The 22,070-nt window shown below is 48.6% G+C and overlaps 1 protein-coding gene and 1 long non-coding RNA gene across 9 annotated transcripts in view; one reads left to right on the top strand and one right to left on the bottom strand.

Annotated features, from left to right (window-relative positions):
- Prkag2 (protein kinase AMP-activated non-catalytic subunit gamma 2) overlaps positions 1 to 22,070 on the top strand; it is a 243,021-nt gene that overhangs the window by 196,227 nt on the left and 24,724 nt on the right. For 3 of the 7 annotated variants that reach the window (XM_021161709.3, XM_021161711.3, XM_029477171.2), the window contains 2 exons: positions 3,342 to 3,411; positions 21,715 to 21,821. In XM_021161709.3, the coding sequence (XP_021017368.1) occupies positions 3,342 to 3,411; positions 21,715 to 21,821 (177 nt within the window). Of the gene's footprint in view, positions 1 to 2,724; positions 2,861 to 3,341; positions 3,412 to 20,903; positions 21,070 to 21,714; positions 21,822 to 22,070 lie in introns of those variants that run through there. The other 4 variants (XM_029477172.2, XM_029477173.2, XM_021161710.3 and 1 more) reach the window with 4 other exon arrangements.
- On the bottom strand, positions 5,647 to 7,964 carry LOC110293867 (uncharacterized). 2 transcript variants are annotated; one of them, XR_003836685.2, is made up of 4 exons: positions 7,904 to 7,964; positions 6,920 to 6,976; positions 6,508 to 6,576; positions 5,647 to 5,685 (listed from the first exon to the last, which is right to left on the bottom strand). It is a non-coding gene; the product is annotated as an uncharacterized LOC110293867 (long non-coding RNA). The 2 variants fall into 2 exon arrangements; XR_003836684.1 differs by lacking the exon at positions 5,647 to 5,685 and adding an exon at positions 5,823 to 5,882.

The raw sequence follows: 22,070 nt of genomic DNA, 5'->3' as shown, positions 1-22,070 counted from the left end.
AGATGTGCATTACCATGCCCGGTTTGCCCAAGTTTTTGTACAAATGATTGGTGGACCTTTTAAAGTTTTAGCATGATGTGCCATGCATAGATGGTTTGCTGTGTTTTAATCAGTCAGCCATCGAATGGTATCTGTAATTCCCAGTTGAGGCTCTAGAAAAGCAGCTGCTGTGAACATCTTCCTTGTATAGCTTTTGGTGTGTCTGTTGTTGCCCTGGGGTAAATACTCAGGAAAACACCTGATGTGTAACTGTGCAGCTTCAGAGGAAACCGGCAAGGTGGTTTTCTGAGCACTTTTTTATTCTGGATTTTTTTTTCAAATTTATTTTTAATTAGGTGCACATGTGTGCAGGTGCCCTCAGAGGCCAGAGGTGTCAGATCCCCTGGAGCCAGAATTACAGGCAACTGTGAGCTGCCTGACTTGAGAACTCAGGTCTTCTGCAGATGAGCTGCAAGCATTCTTAACTGCCAGGCTGTGTCTCCATCCCTCTCTGTTTCTCATCCACCCCAGCAGTGCAGACGGGTTCTGTTTCGTTCCATCCTCACCAGCACTGGACCCTGTTTCAGTGTTTACTTCATTCTAATGGGTGTGTTTTGACAGCACGTGCAGTGGATTTGTATGACCCTCTTCTGTGTACTTATTGCCCGCTCTGTACCACCCAATCCTGGTGAATTGTCTCTCCATTCCTTCTGTCTGCGTCCCAACCAGCTTTTCTGGGTTTTCAGTATCCTTTTATATTCAAGACACTAGTCATTTGTTGACTATGTGGTTTGCAAATATTTTCTCCCACTTTGTAGGTTTAATTTATCAAATTTTCCCTCTTATGGAGAATGTTTTCCATCTGAGCCTCTTTGCTTAATCCTAGGTCCCAATTGTTTTCCTAAAAGGTTCACATTTTGAGACCATGACCCAGTTTGAGCTCATTGTTGAATAACACTGGGATAGTTTGGGTTGTCCGCTTTCGTTTGCTCTGATGGTTGATAACCAGTGCCCACTAGTAGTTAGGAGTGCACCTTCTTGCATTTATCAAAGCTTAGGTTCATGTATTTGCTTGGATGCATTCCTGGTGTGCTGTTGGCAATTATAGCTGTTTCTCCGCTAATATCACATAGTCCTGATTACTGCAACTATACTGTAAGCTTAAAAAAAAAAAAGATTTGCTTTGGTTGGTTGGGTTTTTTGAGACAGAGTCATCTTGTCTTCTTTGGGGGGGGGGGCTGTTGAAACAGAGTTTAATTGGGGTAACCCTGGCTGCCCTGGAGCTAGCTCTGAAGACCAGACTGTTCTTGTACTCACAAAGATCCGCCTGCTCCTGCCTCCCCAGTGCTGGGATGAAAGGCATGCGCCACCACACCCAGCCTGCTTTTATTGTTTTGTAATTTGTGTGCATTATGTGTCTCTCTGGATTTGAGCCGCAGATGCAGGGGCCAGAAGGCCCGGAGCCTGGGGTTGCAGGCAGATGTACTCCAGGGACGGGGTACAGGAGAGTGCTGGGTCCTCCGCCACTGAGCCCTCTCTCCAGTCCTCACTGCAGGCTTTAAACTGCAGTGAGGACTGGGACCCCTCCCGCTTCAGTCTAGATATTCCAAAGCTTGCGCCTTCCAGTGTGCGCTTTAAAATCAGCTTATCTGTGTCTATGAAACAGAATTCCTGGGATTTTGACAGGAATTGAAAGAAACCCAGCGATGACCTTGGTGGCTAACTGACATTATGCTAGCTCTTCCAACCCCTGAATGTGGGGCACCCCTCCCCCTTGATTACCTCTGCATTCACCTCACGCACTGTGCAGTTTTTAGATATAAACTCTTTATGTGGCTTCCTGTGTTTAATATATTACCTTTCTTTGCCAAGATGGTATTTTGATACCAGCTTCCACACATTTGTTTTTACTATATCAGATGCAGTGTCTTGATCCTATGACCTCGCTGATCTTCCTGATTGTAGGAGTTTTGTTTGTTTCCAGTCTTTGGGATTTTATACATGAATAGCCTACAATTCGGATAGTTTCATTTCTTTCTTCCCAAGTAGTGTTTTAATATTTTAATTTATTCTTCTTTGAGAACTTCATACATGCATACAATATGTTTTTTAAAGAATTTTTTATATTTTATGTGTTTGCCTGTATGTATATGTGTATACCTTCTGCACGCAGTGCCTCTGAAAGCCAGAGGGGGCATCAGATCCCTGGAACTGGAGTTCCAGACAGCTGTGTGCTGCCATGTGGGTGCAGCAAGTGCTCCTAACCACTGAACCACCTCTCCACCCCCAACATACAATGTACTTTGGTCATATTCCACCCTCCCCTCCTCCTCCCTCATCCCCCACCCACATTCTTCCCCCAACCTCAAACCCTCTTTTCCAATCTGCCTTTTATCCCTGGCTCTTGGTTGGGTAAGACAGAGCTCTGAAACTGTACTCCTAAACTTAGAATGTTCAGGTTTTTTTCACTACAAAGCATGACAAACTGCATAATTTTTATCACAAAACATCTTAACAAAACTTTTTTTTTTTTTTTTTTTTTTTTTTTTTTTTGAGAGGGGACACTTTAGATTTAGGAATTGACCCAGCAGCTAAGGCTACTAAAGAGGTCTCTACTTCCTGCTTCTGGGCTTGTAAAATTGACAAGTTCCCTCCCAGGCCCGTAGCCAGGCAGGTGCTGGCCATCGGCAGCCTCGGGGGCCCTTCCCGGCAGCAGACGGCTGCCAGCCTTGCTGCCTGCCAACCCGAGTTGGTGATAGGGAAGTCTCAGATACCCAAGTCCAGGGTGACGGGCGTGCCCGGGGCCAGATTTAAATTGTGTGAACTTCTGGCAGCAAGCAGCGGCGGTGAGGAAAGAGCGAGCTGAGAACGGAGGAAGCCAGTTAAGAGATCCGCCGCGGAGGGGGGACCGGGGGGGGGGGGGAGGGAGTGGCGAGCGCGCGAAAGCGCGGGCGAAGCGCGGCCCCGGAGGCGGCCTCTCCTTTTAAGGGAGCGGTTCGCCGCCGGTGCGGGGCCCCAAGAGGGAGGCACGCACCCGCCGAGGGTGCCCATGGACCCACACCTGCGCGAGGACGCGCGTGTCCGCTGGCGCGCGCGGCCGGCGAAGCGCTGGGGCCGCCGCTCCCCCTTCCCACGCTTGCTTGCTCGCGGGCCGTACCAAAGGCGCAGGGGGGAGCAGAGCGTGCCATCGCGGCCCACCTGCGGCTGCCCGGCCTGGGCGGGGACGCGCTCCACCCTGGCCTGCCGCGCGCTCCCGCCGCCGCCGCGCGCGCCCCCCGCCGCTGCAGGCCCCTCCTCTCGAGGCGAGAAGCCCGAGCGCCGCGGCCCATGCTGATCGGTGTCCTCCTCCTCCTCCCCCTCAGGCGGCGCTGGCGGCGGCCCCGGGACCCGCGGAAGCCGGCATGCTGGAGAAGCTGGAGTTCCAGGAGGAAGGTGAGTGCGCGACCCGCGCCCTGCGCTGCCGGCGGCGGGCATCGGGACTGCAGCCCACTCCGGGGAAACATGGAGCTCCCGGGATGCAGCCCGGTTCCCGGGGACGCAGTCCTGCTCTGAGGAAAGCACCCGGCCTCGGGGAAGCAGCCGGGTTCCTGGGGATGCAGCCCTGTTCTGGGGTTGCAGCCTGGTTCTGGGGATGGAGCCCAGTTCCCGGGGACACAGCCTCGCTCCGGGGATGCAGTCCGGTTCTCAGGGAAGCAGTGTGGCTCCGAGGAATGCAGCTCTGCTCCAAGGGACGCAGCCGGGTTCTGGGGGACGCAGTCCGGATCCCGGGAGCGGCCGCCCGCCCGCGCGCTCCAAGGGACGGCCCTTTTGTCCTCCGTACCCGAACTCGAGCGAGAGCCAGGTGTCATGCAGCCCTAATTGTGCATGTCACCGCGCGCCCGGAGGATACCCTGGAATCATATGGACAGCCCATGCGTTCAAATAACAAACCAGTTCCCTTATCTGTATTTGTGGAAATACCTCCAGTAGGGTGTGTCTCCCTTCCCTCCTCCCCCTCAAATGGGTAAAGTTAAATCGGCAAACCCGAAGTGGCTCGTTGAACTGGTTTGAGACCAAGCGACCCCCTCACACTTGACCATTCTGTCTCCTCTCCTGGTGATTCTTCTTCCTGCCCTATTTTTAAATAATATCTGCTTACAGGTAAATAGCCCGGATCTTATTTTGAGGCTGCTAACATTTAAACGGGGAAGTCGAAAACGAACTTTACATAGATGCATGACCATTTGGAGACGATAAAAGGCCTTATGCATCCTCCTGTACTTCCATGATTTATTTGGGAGCTGCTCCTTTTTCCAAAAGTACTGACAAAATGAAGGGCCTGGAACAAAGAATGCGCTGTGTGGGTGCTGTCCCTTGTGCCAACTTTACTTTAATACCCCTGCTCATTGATGTTCAGGCAATTACTTAAGTAAGCATGCTCAGCCAGCTGGGGAGTGCTACCCTGATAGCATTAGGCCTGTTGTAGCTTCGCTATAGCACTTCAGATGTGTTGGCCTAAGGATAACGCATCTATAGAAATGTCTTCGTTATTAACAAATGGTGCATTTCCGAATTTTCCTGAGCTTTGTTTGTGGTTTGTCCTGTCAAAAGATAAGTCTGCGTCCTCATTTGGATGCACCTCCTAATCTCTTGGTGTTCCTATATTGCACAGCAGGTAGTGGCTGCGGGCTGCCCGCTTTGTGTGACGGGATGTCTAAACCTGTAGAGACTGAAGTGAGACCTCCCAGACTGGAGCTTTATGTGGGAGAACCCAGACTCACATTCACATCCATCTCTTACTTGGCTGGCAGGCCCCCAGACAAGTGACATGAGTTCTCTGCGCCTTAGTTTCCTCTTGTCTATCATCGAGCTAATGCCCTAGTGCTTTTTGAGGGTTCCGTGAGATCACCTGAACCGTGGCATTCAGTGAGAACCTGTAGTCAGGGCTTTGTAAATGTTACTTTCATTAAGTGCCATTAGCCAAAATCCACAGACTCTGAAAGGCTTTTCTTGGTGAATCTTAACATGGGGATTCCGCTTAGTATAGATTTCGTGGCTTTTCTCTTTCCTTGAGATTCATATTATGTGCGTTTCTCAAAGTTCGCTGTGTGCCCACCCTTCACCTCTGGGTAGCCTGCGAACGTGCAGTGTGAGAGCAACCGTGTTAAAAATAAAAAAAATGTTAAAAAGGAGCGCCCCCTTTCACCCGACTATTTTTATCTGTATTACTGGCATTACCTTTAGGCTGAACCTCACAAATAACCCTGTCAAATGTTTCTAGATTTCTAAGAAGGCAGAACATTAAACATTTACTGTGAAGCTGAACTGGAAGAGGGAGTGGTGCTGGCTTGGAATCATCCAGAACAGCGCTTTGTTCCCCTGGAACTTTAAATTGTTCATTCATCTGAAACTCAGAAAAGCTACTTGTTTGAAGGGGAGAAAGAAGTTGCAACAGTGAGATACCACCCCTTTCCGTATCCCGGGAGCTGGTGCTAGCCCTCCACAGAGTAGGTCCGGACTGAGCGTGCCCCGGTTACCCTTGGGTAACCTTCCTTCTTACCCAGTTAGTATCTTCAATTACACATCTGGAGGCATGACCTAGAGATGAACATTGTTATTCAGGGACGTACATGATGACTGGTAGTGTTGTACCAAAGCTGTTTTTCTATTTTCTAATAAATTTCAACTCTGTTCCAATCATCAGAAGGTTCAAAGGCATTAGTAAAGCTGGAGGAAAGAAGAGGGGAGGGAGGGAGGGAGGCTGGCACAGCAAGGTCGGGGCCAGTGTTACCCTGAGCTGCCCCAATCACTGCTCTCCTGGCTGCATCAGCTAGGCTTGGATCTTCTCAGTGCCTTTCTGAGCCCCCAGTGCTTCCTGCTGCCCAGCCCTGGTGTGCCTTCTCTCCGTTGTTTCACAGGCTTCCCTTAAAGAGTGAGGCTCCAGGTCATGGGTCCACCCAGTTTGCCCGCCCCCTCCCCACACCCCCTGCTTTGCAAGACAGCAGCCCAAGGCCAAGGCCAAACACAGTAGTAGAGCTGGGATCTAAGAAAACGGATTTGTGAAATGGGCCGACTTTGGCTCCCAGACGTAGCACAGCAAGCCCTGCTCCTCTTGGTGCTCTGCCTGTCCGTCAATCACCCACCGTTTCTGCCTCCCACCCATCTTGCCACAGCTGCAAGGTGCACCCCGCATCTCATCTTTTCTCTGAAGCTCTCCGTCTGTGTGCCTGTCCCTCGTCCCCCTGTTCTGCTCTGCTGGTGTCTCCTTCTAATCCCAGCGGCCACCTTAAATGTCCATACTTGCTTTATATGCCCTGAGAATTCAGTGGTCTGATGAGCACAAAGCCGTGAGACCAGGGCCATCGCTTTATGGGTTTAAACTCTGGGGCCTGTCACATCATTTTCCTGTTTGTGTTTATCTATCCTAATTGCCTTGAATTTATTTCTTGGCCAGGTGTGAACCTGGACATACCCTCAACTGTTAATAAAGATCATCCCCCTGCAGTTGCATGCCCCGCAGTTCAGCCTGCCAGAACCCTTACTATTCACCAGCTTGGACGCTCTCGTAGGCTTGAGGTCCATTCCTGGCTCCCAGCCTGTTGTCCCCACAGTCTAGACCTGTAGAGAAGTTCAGGGTTAATGTGACTTGCGGCAGTGGTGTTCCCCATCTGCCCTTGCTGATTGGTTTCTCCTCACCTTCGTCATCTGTCCCAACACCAGCACTCTGGGTTCCCTCCCGCCCTCACAGTTCTCCATGGGCGGATTCCAGACCTCACTCACACAGTCTTGCTGTGGGAAGCTGGGCTAACTGAGTCCAGGGTGATCAGAAATAAGGAAGGAGCTGGTGTGTGATAGCTCACATGGTTATGTTTGCTGCTTCAGCGTGGTGTTGTAGTTTGCTTCCTGCCTCTATAACAATCCCCATGACTAAAAGCAACTTAGGGAAGAAAGGATCTCTCACCCCACAGCTTGTAGTTCATCATGAAGGAAAGTCAGGGCAGGAGCCTGGATGCAGGAGCTGAGGCAGAGGCCATGGAACAATGCCACTTACTGGCTTGCTCCCTATGACTCGCTCTGCCTGCTTTCTTGTATCACCTGAGAAGCAAGGATACAGGGGCCCAGAAAAGGCTCCACCCACAGCAGGCTGGCCCTCCCACATTTATCACTAACTGAGAAAATACCCCACAGACTTGCCTAAAGGCCAGTATGATAGAGGTATTTTCTCAATTTAGGTTCCCTCTTCCCAGGTAACTCCAGCTGGTGTCAGGTAGACAAAACAAACAAACAAACAAAAAAAAAACTAGACAGCAAAAAAATGAGGATCTAAACTCAATCCCCAGCACCCACATATAATAAACCTGGTAATATATAATCATGGTAATATAGGTTTGTAATCCCTGCACACTGCGAAGCGTAGACAGGCAGATCTCTGGAGCTTACTGGCCAACCAGACTAGACGAATTGCCAAGATTCACCGTAAGAGCCTATCTCAAAAACTAAGGTGGAGAGCAATGGAAAAAGACATCCAGTAGCCACCTCTGTCCCTTAGCCACACATGCACCCAAACGTGCATGCTTACATGAATACACACACACACACACACACAGAGAGAGAGAGAGAGAGAGAGAGAGAGAGAGAGAGAGAAGAGAGAGCGAGCGAGCAGGGACCACTCTGTGGGAAAGTAAAACATCTCAGAGTTCAGGCCCTGTCCTGTGAAGACTTGGCTGCCTTTCCTTGGGTAATCCACAGAGCTCCTGAAGCTTTGTTTTAGTATTCCCATCATTATGGGTTGTATCTGCCAAACACAGGCCTGGCACTTGGTAACCACTCGCTTGCTTTCCATTCCTGCTTGGAAATCAGACTCCAGAGCATCCAATAACCAGTGTACAAAAAAAAGAAAAAAAAGAGGGGAAAGAAAACAAAAAACTGTGCCCACTATTCTTACCTGGTGGGAGGGAATTGCCTAAAGGGAGTGAAGATGGGTTCTCTGTGGAGATGGCACACCTCGGGCATTGCAGCAGTCTGGCCCTCCGTGGTATCACCATACATGAACAGGTGCAGTTTCTATGTGGTATTAAATTTTCATGAGGATGGGGAATTCAGGGAGGCACTGAGAGGCTATGAAGCCTTTCCTTCTCACTAGAATCTCGGAGCTTTTAAGAGTGAGCCTCTGCAGAGTCAGCCTGCCTGTTGTTGGCTGTGACATGAGGGGTGCTGACCTCTGGTGGTAGACGTGTCAAAGTGACAGGTTCAGAAGGTTTGTCTGTGCTCTCTGAACTCTGACCTTCTCTGGCTGGGTTTATAGGCCAGGGATAGATTGATTCTTGACCACAAGAATAATTAAGATTGTATGAAATATCTGTAGTAGAAAATTTCCTGCCCAGCTTACCCTGTATTTAACATATTGCCACATGTTTTAGTATATCCAAAGTCAGGTTCAAACATATCCTAATGGTGTCCTAGGCTTAAGAAGGTACAGGAGTTGTCCTGTAGACTGTGCTTTGGAAGGTGTCTGCTGCCCACCCCCCCGAAGTTTCTGGAATGAAATTTTAGTACCCGTGTAACGTGGAAAGGAGATGTATCATCTCCCAGGTATTGATTGGTTCTTCCTAGGCATCCTGGAAAGGATGAAGCCAGCCTCCCCGCTCTCTGGCTTCCTCTCTGTCCATAGAGCCACACCCTCTTGTACCGGCTGCTGTGTGATGCTCCCCCCCCCCGCCCCCCGTTATGACACAGCCAGTAGGACACTCAGCACACATGAACACTATGCTCCTTAGGGTCTTCCCACTACCAAAATCATGAGCCAAGTAAATAGCTGTGTATTTTGTCCAAGAAGCAAAATCAGGCTAAGACAGACAGGAAAAGGTCGTGTTACCTAAAAAGAAAAAAAGAAAAAAAGAAAATCCCTGACTGGTTTAAACAAACAGGAAAGTGCATAGTGTGTTTGGATAGCAAGAAGTGGGACATATCACCAGCCTTTGCAAGTGCATGGAACCAACTAGAAAGTCATTAGGAACCAAGGTAGCACCTCCCATCACTCTGCTAGGGACTCGTGAACTTCCCTCCAGAAGACTGTCTTTCTACTTTATAGGCACCCCACCAGGGTCCAGGCCCCATCACTATCCAAATGGAACTCCATCCCACTGGCCAGAGTCTATGGGCCTGTCTCTGACCTTTGTGGCTTCCAGCTTCACCTGTCAGGTGTAAACAGGAACGGTGTTGATTGTCCAGCAGCACTGGAAAAAATTGGAAGCATTTTTAATCTTCTCTTCTCCTAGATCTTTTGATGACTACTAGCATATACTGTGGAACTATGCTGAATCTCAGATAACCCTAAGGCACAAAGCATTACACCCCACACCCACCCACCCACACACACACACACACACACACACACACCCTGGGTCATAGAAGAGCAAAGTCAGAAGAAAAGAGGTGAGCCTGGCAGTGGTGCCTTTCATCCCAGCACTTGGGAGGCAGAGGCAGGTGGATTTCTGAGTTCAAGGCCAACCTGGTCTACAGAGTGAGTTCCAGGACAGCCAGAGATACACAGAGAAAGCCTGTCACGGGGGGGGTGGGGGGGGCGAAGAAGAGGTAAAGTGCCCTCTTTAAGATGGCATATAACATTCCAGAGACTCCCCTAGAGTCAAGCCCATGTTGGAGGCCAATCTGAGGTCATCTTCCTTTCAGAAGATTACCATGGTCTCCTCTTTATTCTTTACCCCAATTCTGCCCCGCATCCAAACTTGCCAAGGTTGGCAGAAACTTATCTTCCCCCAATCCAGTGGCCAGCATCAGCCCTCATCCCCATCTTAACCTGGCGTCCACAGAGTTGCCGTGCCCTCTTCTCAACGCTCATCCCTAATCTCTACGGCATAGCTGGAGAGGCGGCTTGGTCCCTGGTGGGTTCCCCACCATAGCTGGTTGTAGATACCCTCTGTGGTTCTTTCTCTTCCCTTTGCAGCCAGTATAACACGGTGTGACTCACAGCTCCATGCAGTCACCCTTCCTAACTGAATGGAAGAAACCAAATGTTCCTGTGACTCTATACGAGGCCTACTTACCTTCACACTGGTCCTCACCTAAGAGAGTGCTCACCCCTGGCTCTGGCCCGACGTATTCATACTGGCCAGCATTTGGTTTCCTTACCACGAAACTTTAGTGTCTAAGGATGTCCAGCACACCTCTCTGGCCAGGCCTCTGTCCTTCACAGGTCGCTAGCTATCAAGACCAGCCATGATTCCTACAGTCTTCTTGCCTTCCTGATCTCTTCTTCCCCTTCCCGACCTCGCCACTTCTCTTTCTTTCTGTCCTAGAAGGAAAGGATGGAAAGAAGCAGGAGGGACCCCAAGAGTAGGTGAGGTTGGTCATGGAACACGTATGAAGGATTGAAGGAGACAGAGCAAGCTGCAGAGATGTGCTTGTCTGGGGACCAAAAGCAGCCTGTGAAGGAAAGGGAGTATTTTATCTTACAAAACCCAGGCGGCATGCCTTCACTGAGTGAAGTCAGGGAAAAGTCAGGGAAGGAACCTGGAGGCAGAGCCCATAAAGGAATGGCCTTGCTCAGCCTCCATTTTTATACAACCCAGGATCACCTGCCCAAGATTGGCACTATCACCCATAGTGTTCCTGCCAGTCCAGTCCTCTGCATCCTCTCTCTGCACCTTGCTAGAAGCTTTCCATGAGCACGCTCGCCTGTTCTTGGGGTCCACTCCTGCCTCCCTCCCTCCCTCTGCTTCCTTCTTCCTCCTTGCAGCATCCCTCCAGCCCACTTTAAAGTCCTTTGCCACCTTGAGCCCACACCTGTGTGCACACACACCAACTCCACCAAAACTCTGTCTTCTTCTCAAGGGTTATTCGTTCATATTCTCTCCCCCCCCCTCAATGGTTCTCCTTCCCTCTTCTCTTGCTAAGCCCTGTACACTTAACCTAGTCTTTAAAATGACCATAAGAAGCAGATCGCCCCATTTCCATTGCATAGAGGAAGAAAGTAAAAAAGAACAGGCTTGCACGTCTAAGCCAGACAGAACTTCACTAAGTATCTTATTGCCCTATGGGGTCTCTCTTAGTCAGGGTTTCTATTCCTGCACAAACATCATGACCAAGAAGCAAGTTGGGGAGGAAATGGCTTATTCAGCTTACACTTCCATACCATATTGCTGTTCATCACCAAGGAAGTCAGGACTGGAACTCAAGCAGGTCAGAAAGCAGGAGCTGACGCAGAGGCCATGGAGGGATGTTCTTTACTGGCTTGCTTCCCCCGGCTTGCTCAGCCTGCTCTCTTATAGAACCCAAGACTACCAGCCCAGAGATGGTACCACCCACAAGGGGCCCTCCCCACTTGATCACTAATTGAGAAAATGCCTTACATCTGAATCTCATGTAGGCAATTCCCCAACTGAAGCTCCTTTCTCTGTGATAACTCCAGCCTGTGTCACACAAAACCAGCCAGTACAATTGACCCCTTGTCAACTTGACACACAAACACATCACTATTAAGCCTCAACCCTTACATTCTTATTCATCCCCAATATCTAAATAACTTTAAGTGTCCCACAGTCTTTACATATTAAAAGTTCAATCCTTTTAAAATATCCAATATCTTTTAAAATCCAAAGTCTTTTTACAATTAAAAGTCTCTTAACTGTGGGATCTACTAAAATATTTTCTTCCTTCAAGAGTGAAAAATATCAGGGCACAGTCACAATCAAAAGCAAAAATTAAACTCCAGCTGTCCAATGTCTGGGATCCAACTCATGATCTTCTGGGCTCCTCCAAGGGCTTGGGTCACTTCTCCAGCCCTGTCCTTTGTAGCACACACGTTGTCTTCTAGGCTTCAGCTGCCTATATTCCACTGCTGCTGCTGTTCTTGGTGGTCATCTCATGGTTCTGGCATCTCCAAACACTGATGTCTTCCGATGTAACTAGACTTCACCAACAGCCTCTCATAGGCTCTCTTCATGGTACCAAGCCTCAACTCCTTTGCATGACCCCTTCAGTCCTGGGCCATCAATTGCAACTGAGGCTACACCTTCACCAATGACCTTCCATGGCCTCTCACAGTGCTGAGCCTCAGCTGCTCTGCGTGACCCCTTCATGCCTTCAAAACCAGTACCACCTGGGTGACTCTTACACATTACCAAGTCCAGCCACAGCACAAGGTACAACCGTGGCTATCTCTGGAACACAGCCTCTGTGCTCTCAAAAAAACACTTCCCAGAAGATGTCAATTCAATGATGCTGGTCTCTTCTTAATCACCGCTAATTTCTTAGCTCCAGCTAACCAGCATCAATAGTCCCAGAAATGCAAAGGTTTCACTCTAGTGGTTCTGGTATCTTGTTAATCACAGCTGATTCTTCAGTCCCAGCTAACCAGAACCACAGAATCTTCACAATCAAACTAGCAATGGCCCTGAAAAGAGTCTTTAATCTTCCCTCTGAAATTTCACAAGCCAGGCCTCCATCTTCTGCACTGTTCAACATTATCTTCCAAGCTCCAACACAAAATCCCACAGAGTTCTTAACACCGAATAGATCTTCTAGCCCAAAGTTCCAAAGTCCTTCCACAGTCCTCCCCAAAACATGGTCAGGTTGTCACAGGAATACCCCACTATGCTGGTACCAATTTGTCTTAGTCAGGGTTTCTATTCCTGCACAAACATCATGACCAAGAAGCAAGTTGGGGAGGAAAGGGTTTATTCAGCTTACATTTCCATACTGCTGTTCATCACCAAGGAAGTCAGGACTGGAACTCAAACAGGTCAGGAAGCAGGAGCTGATGCAGAGGCCATGGAGGGATGTTCTTTACTGGCTTGCTTCCCCTGGCTTGCTCAGCCTGTTCTCTTATAGGACCCAAGACTACCAGCCCAGAGATGGCACCACCCACAAGGGGCTCTCCCCACTTGATCACTAATTGAGAAAATGCCTTACAGTTGGATCTCACTTCCCCAACTGAAGCTCCTTTCTCTGTGATAACTCAAGCCTGTGTCAAGTTGACACACAAAACCAGCCAGTACAGGGTCACTCGCATTTCTTTGATATTAAATCTCAGGCTCCAAGAGACTTCATTTTCTCTAAATATTGTTCCAGGGATTTGGAGTTTTAGCCTTCACACTCACACATAGCCTGGAGTACTTCAGCTGATTGATTCTCATGAGAATAAAAACCAGAGCTATTTGTATTGAAAGCACTGTGCGGGTGAGGGAGAGCTGACTTTGGTAACGGTGAATGAAGTAGAGAAGTGGAGGAGAGTGGGAGGTACCAAGTCTCTCTGAGATGAGGTTGCACCTCCATGCATCTGTGCACTCCGAGCCTGCTGTGTCCGGTGATGAGACAAGTCATAGGCAATCCCTCAGGCAGGACGTGCCCCTTACTGGCAGAGTCTGTGTGAAGGAGGGTCTTCCAGAGCTTTTCTTTGTAGGAATGAGGTGTGTTCTGCTAAGGGAAGAGAGAAGGAGTCTGACCTGTGTGACCTGTGACCTCAAGATGCACACACACACTTGGTGTCTTGGCTGTGTGCCCTTTGGTCTTATTGGCGACCCTAGCTTTGAAGTTTGAACAGATGACCCACCGTTTAAATGCTTCTACAGTTAGTGCCGCAGTCACTAAGAGAATGAGTCCGATTTAGATTGGGGTGCTTTTCCTCCTGTTTAGTAGTTCCAGGACTTTAAACAAAGTACTAGAACTGTCTTGGTGAGATTTGGGACAGGGCAGCCAGGACCCGAACAGACTTCCTGGAACCACAGCCTCACTTACGGCTGGCTGCTCCCGGCCTGAGGCCAGCGGTTCCTGGTGGTGCTGCCCAGTTGGTAGTTATTAGTTGTATTTGCTATTTTCTCATCGCTGTGACAGAAGCAAGTTAACGGGAGAAAGGCTTACTGGGTTCACAGTTGAAGGGGACACAGTACATCGTGACATTAGGAGTGAGAAGGATGGTCATGTGTCATCCTGGGTCAGGATCAGAGAGGGATGAAAGCTTGGCTCCCTCTCTCCTCCTTATACAGTCTCAGCTCCTCGCCCAGGAACTGCTGCTGCACACGTGCGGGTGGGTGCTCCCTCCTCAGTTAACCTGATCCAGCGAATCCCTGTAGACATTCTAGACCCTGTCCACTGGCAGTTATCTATCACAGTAGTAAATTAATCAGTAGGCATTATCTCCAGCACAAGACGCTGAGCCTGGTTCTGAGTCTTGTGTCATGGACCATCCTGCCTTTAAGCTTGAGTAAAGCTCACTAGGAAGCCATTATTCCCTTAGCCCCCATTCTGGTGCCTGCTGTTCTGATCATCTCTTCATGCCTCTGCTTCAAGTACAAGCAGTGCAGTACAGTGACTGTCCTCTTCATCTTCATACTATTGAGACCAAAAAGATGAAGCAGTGTACACATTTTTGCACTTTCTAAATTAAAGATCTGTGGAAGTGGGTTTGGGAAAAATATTAATAATTTATGATACTTTGAGGGCCACTGGAACTTGGATTTGTCTAGTTTGGCAGTCTTCAGAATTTTTAGAATATATAGTGTGCTGGTGAGATGGCTTGGTAGGTAAGAGGGCTTGCTGTCCAAACAGGAGGGCCTGAGTTCAAATCCCCAGCACCCACACAACAGGCCAGGCATGACTGTACATGCTTGTAACCCCAGGCTAGGAGGTGGAGATGAGCAGATCTAGCCTAGCTGTATTGGTGAGCTTTGGGTTCCTCCTGTCAAGGCAGTGAGGAGGCAGATAAGCAGAGTCATAAGAGAAAATGCTCTACACCCTCCTGTAGCTTCCATTGGCACACCAGTGAACACATGCATGCACACACACATACGTGCAAATGGTAATTAGATAGGTAGGTAGGTAGGTAGGTAGGTAGATAGATAGATAGATAGATAGATAGATAGATAGATAGATAGGTAGATAGGTAGGTAGGTAGGTAGATAGGTAGGTAGATAGGTAGGTAGGTAGGTAGATAGGTAGATAGATAGATAGATAGATAGATAGATAGATAGGATAAACATTTTAAATTGTTTCTGCAATCATAATTCCATGTTTCTTACCAGAATTAGAAAATAGCTTCAGTATAAGTATACTTACAACTTATTAAGCTTTAGAACACTGATGTGTTTTTTAAAGAAAATCACAGGGCTGTTTCCATATGGTCATTATTTCAGTGATGCCCGCCCTCAACTCTCTCTCTGATAACCTAATGTTGTAAAGGCATATACTGAGAAGAAAGTGTGTTTACTTCTCTTCTGTGTAGCTTCCCATCAGTCCTTGCGGCAGGGTCCACCCGTGCCACAGTGCTTGTGTGGAGGTCAGGACAAGGTGCAGGAGCCCAGCCTTCCCTTTTGGCTACTGGAAGCTTTTGCTTGTGTCTGACAGGATGGGCAGAGGACCCAGATCTCTGCTTGCCCCTGTCACATGTGATCTATGCATTTTCAGTGGCCAGTGGTGGCTTGTGTCCAACATGTACAAGAACTCGCTGCATGCTGGATGTAAAGATGAGTGAATGAGCCATGCTCGCTGCTCTGTACAGTCTCCAGTCTTAGGAAGACCCAGGCCTATAAATGCAGTGGACTTGTGAGGGCTCCCGGGCAACTGCTCGTAAAGCACTAATGGACATGTCACAACAGCAGCAATTCAGTCCATTGCAAGAGGCTGCAGGAGGAAGTGCTCTTTGAACTGATCTTTGAAGGTATGTTAGTGTCCTGCGGCCTCTGTCGCCAATCTTTAGTGAACAGCAGAAACGTCTTCTCCCACAGTTTTGAAGGCCACAAGTCTGATGTAAGTTATCAGCAGCCCTAGAGGCTGGAGAATTTTTCCCAGGTGCATCCATCCCTCTCTGCCTAGCTCTTTGTCTGTCTGCACCCCTCCTTCTTCTGTCCCACCACCCCCTCTCTGCTTCTGCTGATTGCTGACAGTCCTTGGCGTTCAGCACTGTCTCCATGTTCCTCTCTGGATCTCTTTCAACTCTTCTCTCTTTTACGAGGACCTGCCATTGAGTCCAGGATTTGTCTTGTGTCAGGGTCTGACATCTGAAACTCCCTGACTACAAAACATTTGCTATTTAAGTGGCCATTCTGGGAGCAGGGTGTCACTGTTCAGGCCACTACTGAAAGGATCTGATAGACCACAAACAAGAGCACCCAGTGTGTGCAAAGACACAGTGGGACTCCTTGAGAACACCTTCCTGAAGTCCATGTTTCTTTCGAGGATATTCTAGTGTGATTCCAATGCATTTACGGGGGGCAGGGGGGTAGGGGGTGTCACAGACAGGCAGACAGATAGGTTCCAACTAGACTCCTGAAACTTGAATTAAATTGAGTCCACTCTGGCTGCATGGGGCTACATGGGGCAGGGCATCACGTCACTGAGTCCATGTTGCTAGGACATCATGTCCAGTTTTAGAAAGAGAAATCCCATCTGCCTAGAATCCCATTTAGGGCCTACCATAGTGTGTATTTAAGCTTAGCCGGTACATCTCGCAGACTTACTAACCTTTCTTTTACATCACACTGTAGGGAACTCACTGCCTACTGGCCTGCATTCTGACAGCTCCTTTGGACAGCAGTACTGGGCTAACACACAGTGCAGAAAGTAGGTGACCTCTCTCCACTTGGGGGACCAGGTCCTCAAAGACCAGTCAGGGTGCCTCTAGTGGTGATGTGCAAGATGCAGAAGTAAAAGGGGGTGTTGTTTCAAGGGAGAGGGAGAGACTTGGAGCTCAGACCCAGAAGGGCCTAAGTCTAGACGTCTGACTCTCTCTGAACAAAGCTGCTTTGGGGTGGGGGGGGGGGGGTGGGGGGGGTTCTTTGTTTGGGCTGAGTTGGGTTGTTTTTGTTTTTGCTTTTTCTCCTTAACCACAAATTACCTATTTTTCTCTCTGCTTTCAAATGCAATTTTGGATTTAATAATGATGTAAATGAAGGAAGTGGCTCCTCTGAAGACCAGAAAGTGGGGTAAACTTTGCCTGACTTGGCTGTGGACTGTGCTCTGTATTGGTGGTATCTGTCCTCCATCTACACCACTGGGCATTCAGCATGTGTTCTTACCTCTTAACCATTTTGCTTAATTTAGTCAAGATTTTTTCTCATTTTTAAGAACATTATAGTCTACTCCTGAGAAAGCTTCAGGCTTACTCTAGTTGTGAGGCATACTCCAAAGGCCCTCACATGCTGTCACTGCCCGAGGCACCTGATTTCAGTGTGCAATCCAGGGTGAGAGCCTGTGACAGCAACAGGACGTGACTAAAACTAAGGAAACCTGGGCAGTGTGGACTCTGGTTAGTAGCTGGTTCACGCTCACTCTGGGTTCATTAGCAGTGTACCATACTAATAAAAGATGTTAGCAATGGGGAACATGGCTTCTGTCACCCAGAGGCTGCATAAGACATCTTTTCAGGGACAGTCAGGCTCCACACCCCTGACTGGATCCAGGAAGCACAGAGTTCTAACAGCCTCATTCTCGACCAGGATGACTAGAGGCTGCAGTGGAAAGGCAATCCCGGGAGGCAGGCAGGCAAAACCAAACTCAGGGCTCTGTGAGACCAGACAGAAGCCCCATGGCTCACACTGGCATGTTGTCTGAGCGGCGAAAGCCAGTCTCTGAGCAACACCACATATGACAGTTACAGCCTGGGAGGAAACCGTTATCTGTGAGTCCAGATTGATGTTGGTACATTCATACATGAACACACGGGAACTACTGTCCCCGAGAGAATCATGCCACATTACATAGATGCTCTGCCTTGAGGAAGATGGAACCCAGTTCCTCACCTCCTGAGTGTGGCCTCGGGAGACCACAGCACAGAAAGAGGAATAAGGACCCTGAGCCAGGTGACAAGATTGATGAGTCAGCAATATCGCCGCTGTGTCCTTAATGTGAGGTGAGGAAAAACACCAAGTCAAGGTTGTCAGAACCACAGAACGTCTTCCTGCCCTCCTTAGAACGACCAAGGTCGTCAAGCAGAAGGGAAGTCCGCATGGAGGAACGCAAGCAGGCATAGTGGTTATGGGCTGTCATAGCTGGGCCCCTAAACAAGAAAAAAAAATGTAGGGGGAAAATACAGAAATCCTAATGCTTCTTCCACTCACAGTGGATGAGGTCCTCCTGCATCAACTCAACAGTCAAGACAACCTCTCTCAAACTCTCCATAGGCCAGTCTGGCTAGGCAGTTCCACACTGAGGCTTTCCTGTCAGGTGACTCTGGGCTGTGTCAAGTGGACAGTTAGAACTAATGCGGACCCCCAGTGAGTGAAAGGTAATATCCGGTGTCACGGTTGGTTTATTATTGACAGGTGTACTGGAGCAGTTGGGTGGTTCATCTCTACTGTCTACTCCTGTGATTGGGGAGGCACCTAGGAGATCCGTAAAGCAATCCAGGTTTGTCTGAGGTCATTTCCAAAGAGAATTCACTAAGGAGAAAAGTTTCACGCTGAGCGTTGTGGCCCACAGCACAGGCTTGCTCTCTGGCTGCCGGGAGTTAAAGTGCTGTACTTGGTACAGGTATGTAGCATCACAAAACACCAGACGTCCATGGACCATAGTCTCTAAAACTGAGCCAGATTGCATCCTTGATTCTGTCAGTTATTTCTGTTCAGTACTCGAAGCTGGAGAGTTGCCTTGGAAAGAATGAGCTCTGGCCGCTTGTCTAGAGGACCCTGGCTCCTTCCTTCCCCTGCTCTCACACAGGCCACACACAGCTACCTGTAACTGCAGCTGCAGCGGAGTCAACCGCCCAAAGGCACCGCACTTGTACACACACACATTCACATAAATTTGAGTCACAGAGAAGCTGGGCTGTTGTTCACTGTTCCTGACTCTCTAGTTCTCAATGCTCTGGGACAGAGATGTAGGGAATATGTAAATATTGATGATGCAGGCTGGAGCTTAACAAGCTGTTGTGCTAGGTGCTTAGAAGGTGCTAGAATGCCAGTCGGAACTGGACTCCAGACCATTCATGTTACATGTTACCTGTGGCACAGGGATCATTCGCTGCTTTTAACCAAATTTATAATCAAACTTTGAGCAAAACCAGAGCAGAGAGGTCTGAGTGACTTCCATTCTGCCCAGAAGAAACATTTTCAAAGGCTGCTTCGAGGAATACTGTCCAAGCTACTTTGCAGCTTACAGGTACCAATAGTTGAATGTGCCTCGAGTCTAAGAAGAGACTGGGCTTGGACTTTTAAGCAGTTAATTTGAGCCTTTTAGAGGTCAAGGGTGGAATGTTGTAGTTTTAGAAAGGATGTAATTGTGGGCTTTTCTACCTGTGCCCCCAAATTCTCCGAAATAAAGATTCTAAGACTCCTTCTACATGAATAAATGCGTAGGCCAGTAGCTTTGGCTCATTTCCACTAGCTCATAACTCAGTTAAACTGGTCTAAGTCACGCCGTGTGGCTGGTTACCTCTCCTAAAGTTTCTTTTTTGTTTTTTTGTTTGTTTGTTTGTTTTTGTTTTTGTTTTTTGTTCTTCGAGACAGGGTTTCTCTGTATAGCCCTGGCTGTCCTGGAACTCACTCTGTAGACCAGGCTGGTCTCGAACTCAGAAATCCGCCTGCCTCTGCCTCCCGAGTGCTGGGATCAAAGGTGTGCGCCACCACGCCCGGCTCTCCTTCAGTTTCATGCGACTGTCTTCCTCAGAATTCCTGACTCTATCCAGAAGCCCTCTCTGTCCCAGAACTCCCACCTCCCTCTCTCCTGCCTAAGCTAATAGGCCAGCAGCATTTTATTGACAGCCAATGCTTCTATACATTGCACAAGAGATTCTTTCTCCAGGGGGGTGTTTAGGTGTCATGTTGTCAAGAAGCAGACTTGGGATAACTCATTTTACTGTGATTTGTATTTATTGCGTGTGCGTGAGATAGAGCAAGGACCGGGTGATGTTGCAGTGTGCACTTGCTTCTTCCACCTTTACGTGGGTTCCAGGCACTAAACTCAGGTCATCCATTCCAGGCTGTGAGGTCAAATCCCTGCCTGTTGAGCCACCTCACAAGCCCTATGATTGCTGACCTTGTCAACTTCGCTAGCTATGAAGCACACCTCCGAGAGTGTGTGAGCATTTCTACAGAGAATTAACCAAGACAGTAGACGTCTTCTGAATGTAAAAGCCAGTGGAATAAAGGAAGAAAGAAGGGCCAGCAGAGAGATGGCTCAGCGGTTAGGAGTGCCTGCTGCTCTTCCAGAGGACCCCAGTTCAGGCACCAGTGTCCACATTGGGCAGCTCACAGCTGCTTGTATCCAACTCTAGGAGATCTGATGCCCTCCTCTGGCTTCTGTGGGAACCTGCACGCGTGTGGCATGATATTTTTAATCAAGGGGAATTGAGACAGTTATGCTCAAAATATGTCTAACACAAAATTTACCGATTTTTTTTTTTAAATTCAAGTTTGGATAATCCTGCTACAAAGGTTTTTTTTTTTTTTTTTTCTCAGATTTTTATTTTAGATATTGAGAGAAACACAGGCATCTACTGTGTGCACAGTTCTTACGAAAAGCCTGTTTTGTATGCTTGGCTCTGGTGGGGATGCTGGCATTCAAATGCATATGAAGCAAACACTACACTCCTGGTTTACACTCTAGCCCAAGAGACTTGATTTTCGTCTTGTGTTTTACTGTTGCCAGTCTGTCTTGCTTTCACTCACCTGAGTTCTGATTTACTTTAGCAAGCGACTGGTAACTTGGGTAAACTGAACTGATGCTGCCTGCAGGGCAGCTGATGAAGACCCCAGCGCTGTCAGTGATGGCAGAATTGGATCAGCTCCTCCCTGGCGTCTGTTCTAGCACTTTCAGAGTTGCCGTTCTTCCCGGGCAGGACCCAGTTTCTCCGGTAGATAAATCTTTCAAGAAAAGATAGCAGCACACTGACTTCAGTTTCACCCACTTATCCAGGCACTGAGCCGTCACCAGTTCCCAGCCTCATAAGCGACACCCTGTCCTCGGCAGTGTACTTGATAGTGTGAAGACTGCAGTCACAGACTGTATTATTCCCTGTAAAGTGTCACAGTCTCCGCCCCTGGCTCACTGGGAGCTGTGGGGGACCAAGAGCAGCGGGGGTTCTCTAACCCCTGTCCTCCTGTTTCACCATCTCTGCCCACAGGCATTTGGTAACTATGCTTCAGGGCAGAAAAACTACAGGTAACCCCCAGGAATAGCCCCTGACCCCAAAGGGCAGAGATGTCCCCTGCTGGAAGACAGTTCTGTACCCAAGAGCTCAGAGCCTTCTCCTTTACTCCTTTGCCACCGGTGACATCAAACTGTAATCTGCTCATAGGCAGTCTTATTTTGAGCTTTTTGGGTTTTTTTTCTCTCTGTTCTCTTGGCTCACTCACCCCTTGGTCTTGAGTCAGCTTTGGGAAGAACTTATACTAAGCCATATGCAGTAGGTGTTTGTGAGCTCAACTAATTAGTTACATGAGTAAGAATCTGATCATTCAGAGAAACTGCCCAGGAAGGAAAATAGAGTTTAGAATGAAAGTAGAGTTAGAGTCAGTGTTGACAAGATAGAAAGTGAAAAATAGACCTAGTGCCTTCAGAGGAAGGCGTGGAGACTTCCTGGCTGTCCACAGGCATTTGGTAGTCAAGTCTATCATATGCAGATAGTCTTCGGGGAGGGGCAGGGGGAACTTTTCAGTTTGCAGGCCTTTTTCCCACACCCCCACCTGCCATCCTAATGTGCCAGCCAGGACTTGCAGGAGTGGCTACCCCTCTCCCATCATGTCATGGCCATGGGTCCTCTGAGGTGACAGCAGTTTATTGTAACCCATTGCCTTTTCTCTTTAGCAGAAGACTCAGAAAGTGGCGTTTATATGCGATTCATGAGGTCCCACAAGTGTTATGACATCGTTCCAACCAGTTCAAAGCTTGTTGTCTTCGACACTACGTTGCAAGTGAGTATACCTAGCTTCTGATCGCTTGTTGTGGGTTGCTGTGTACATGGTAATTCAACTCGCAGGCCTTCCCTGAGCTCTTCTGTGAATCCGGCCTAGGCTGAGGTTTTGTCTCCATCCCCATGGTAACCTCATAAGGAACTCACTATTGCTGAGTGAATTCTACCACACAAACACTGAGTTCTACTTTAACACGAATCAAAGCTAAATCCACAGACTCCTCAGCCTGCAGGCAGTACTGTAAGGCGG

This window comes from Mus caroli, unplaced genomic scaffold (assembly GCF_978045245.1).
Source record: "Mus caroli unplaced genomic scaffold, Mus_caroli_1 scaffold_4, whole genome shotgun sequence".
In the NCBI taxonomy this organism is placed as follows: Eukaryota; Metazoa; Chordata; class Mammalia; order Rodentia; family Muridae; genus Mus; species Mus caroli.
This window is presented reverse-complemented; position numbering and strand designations above follow the sequence as displayed.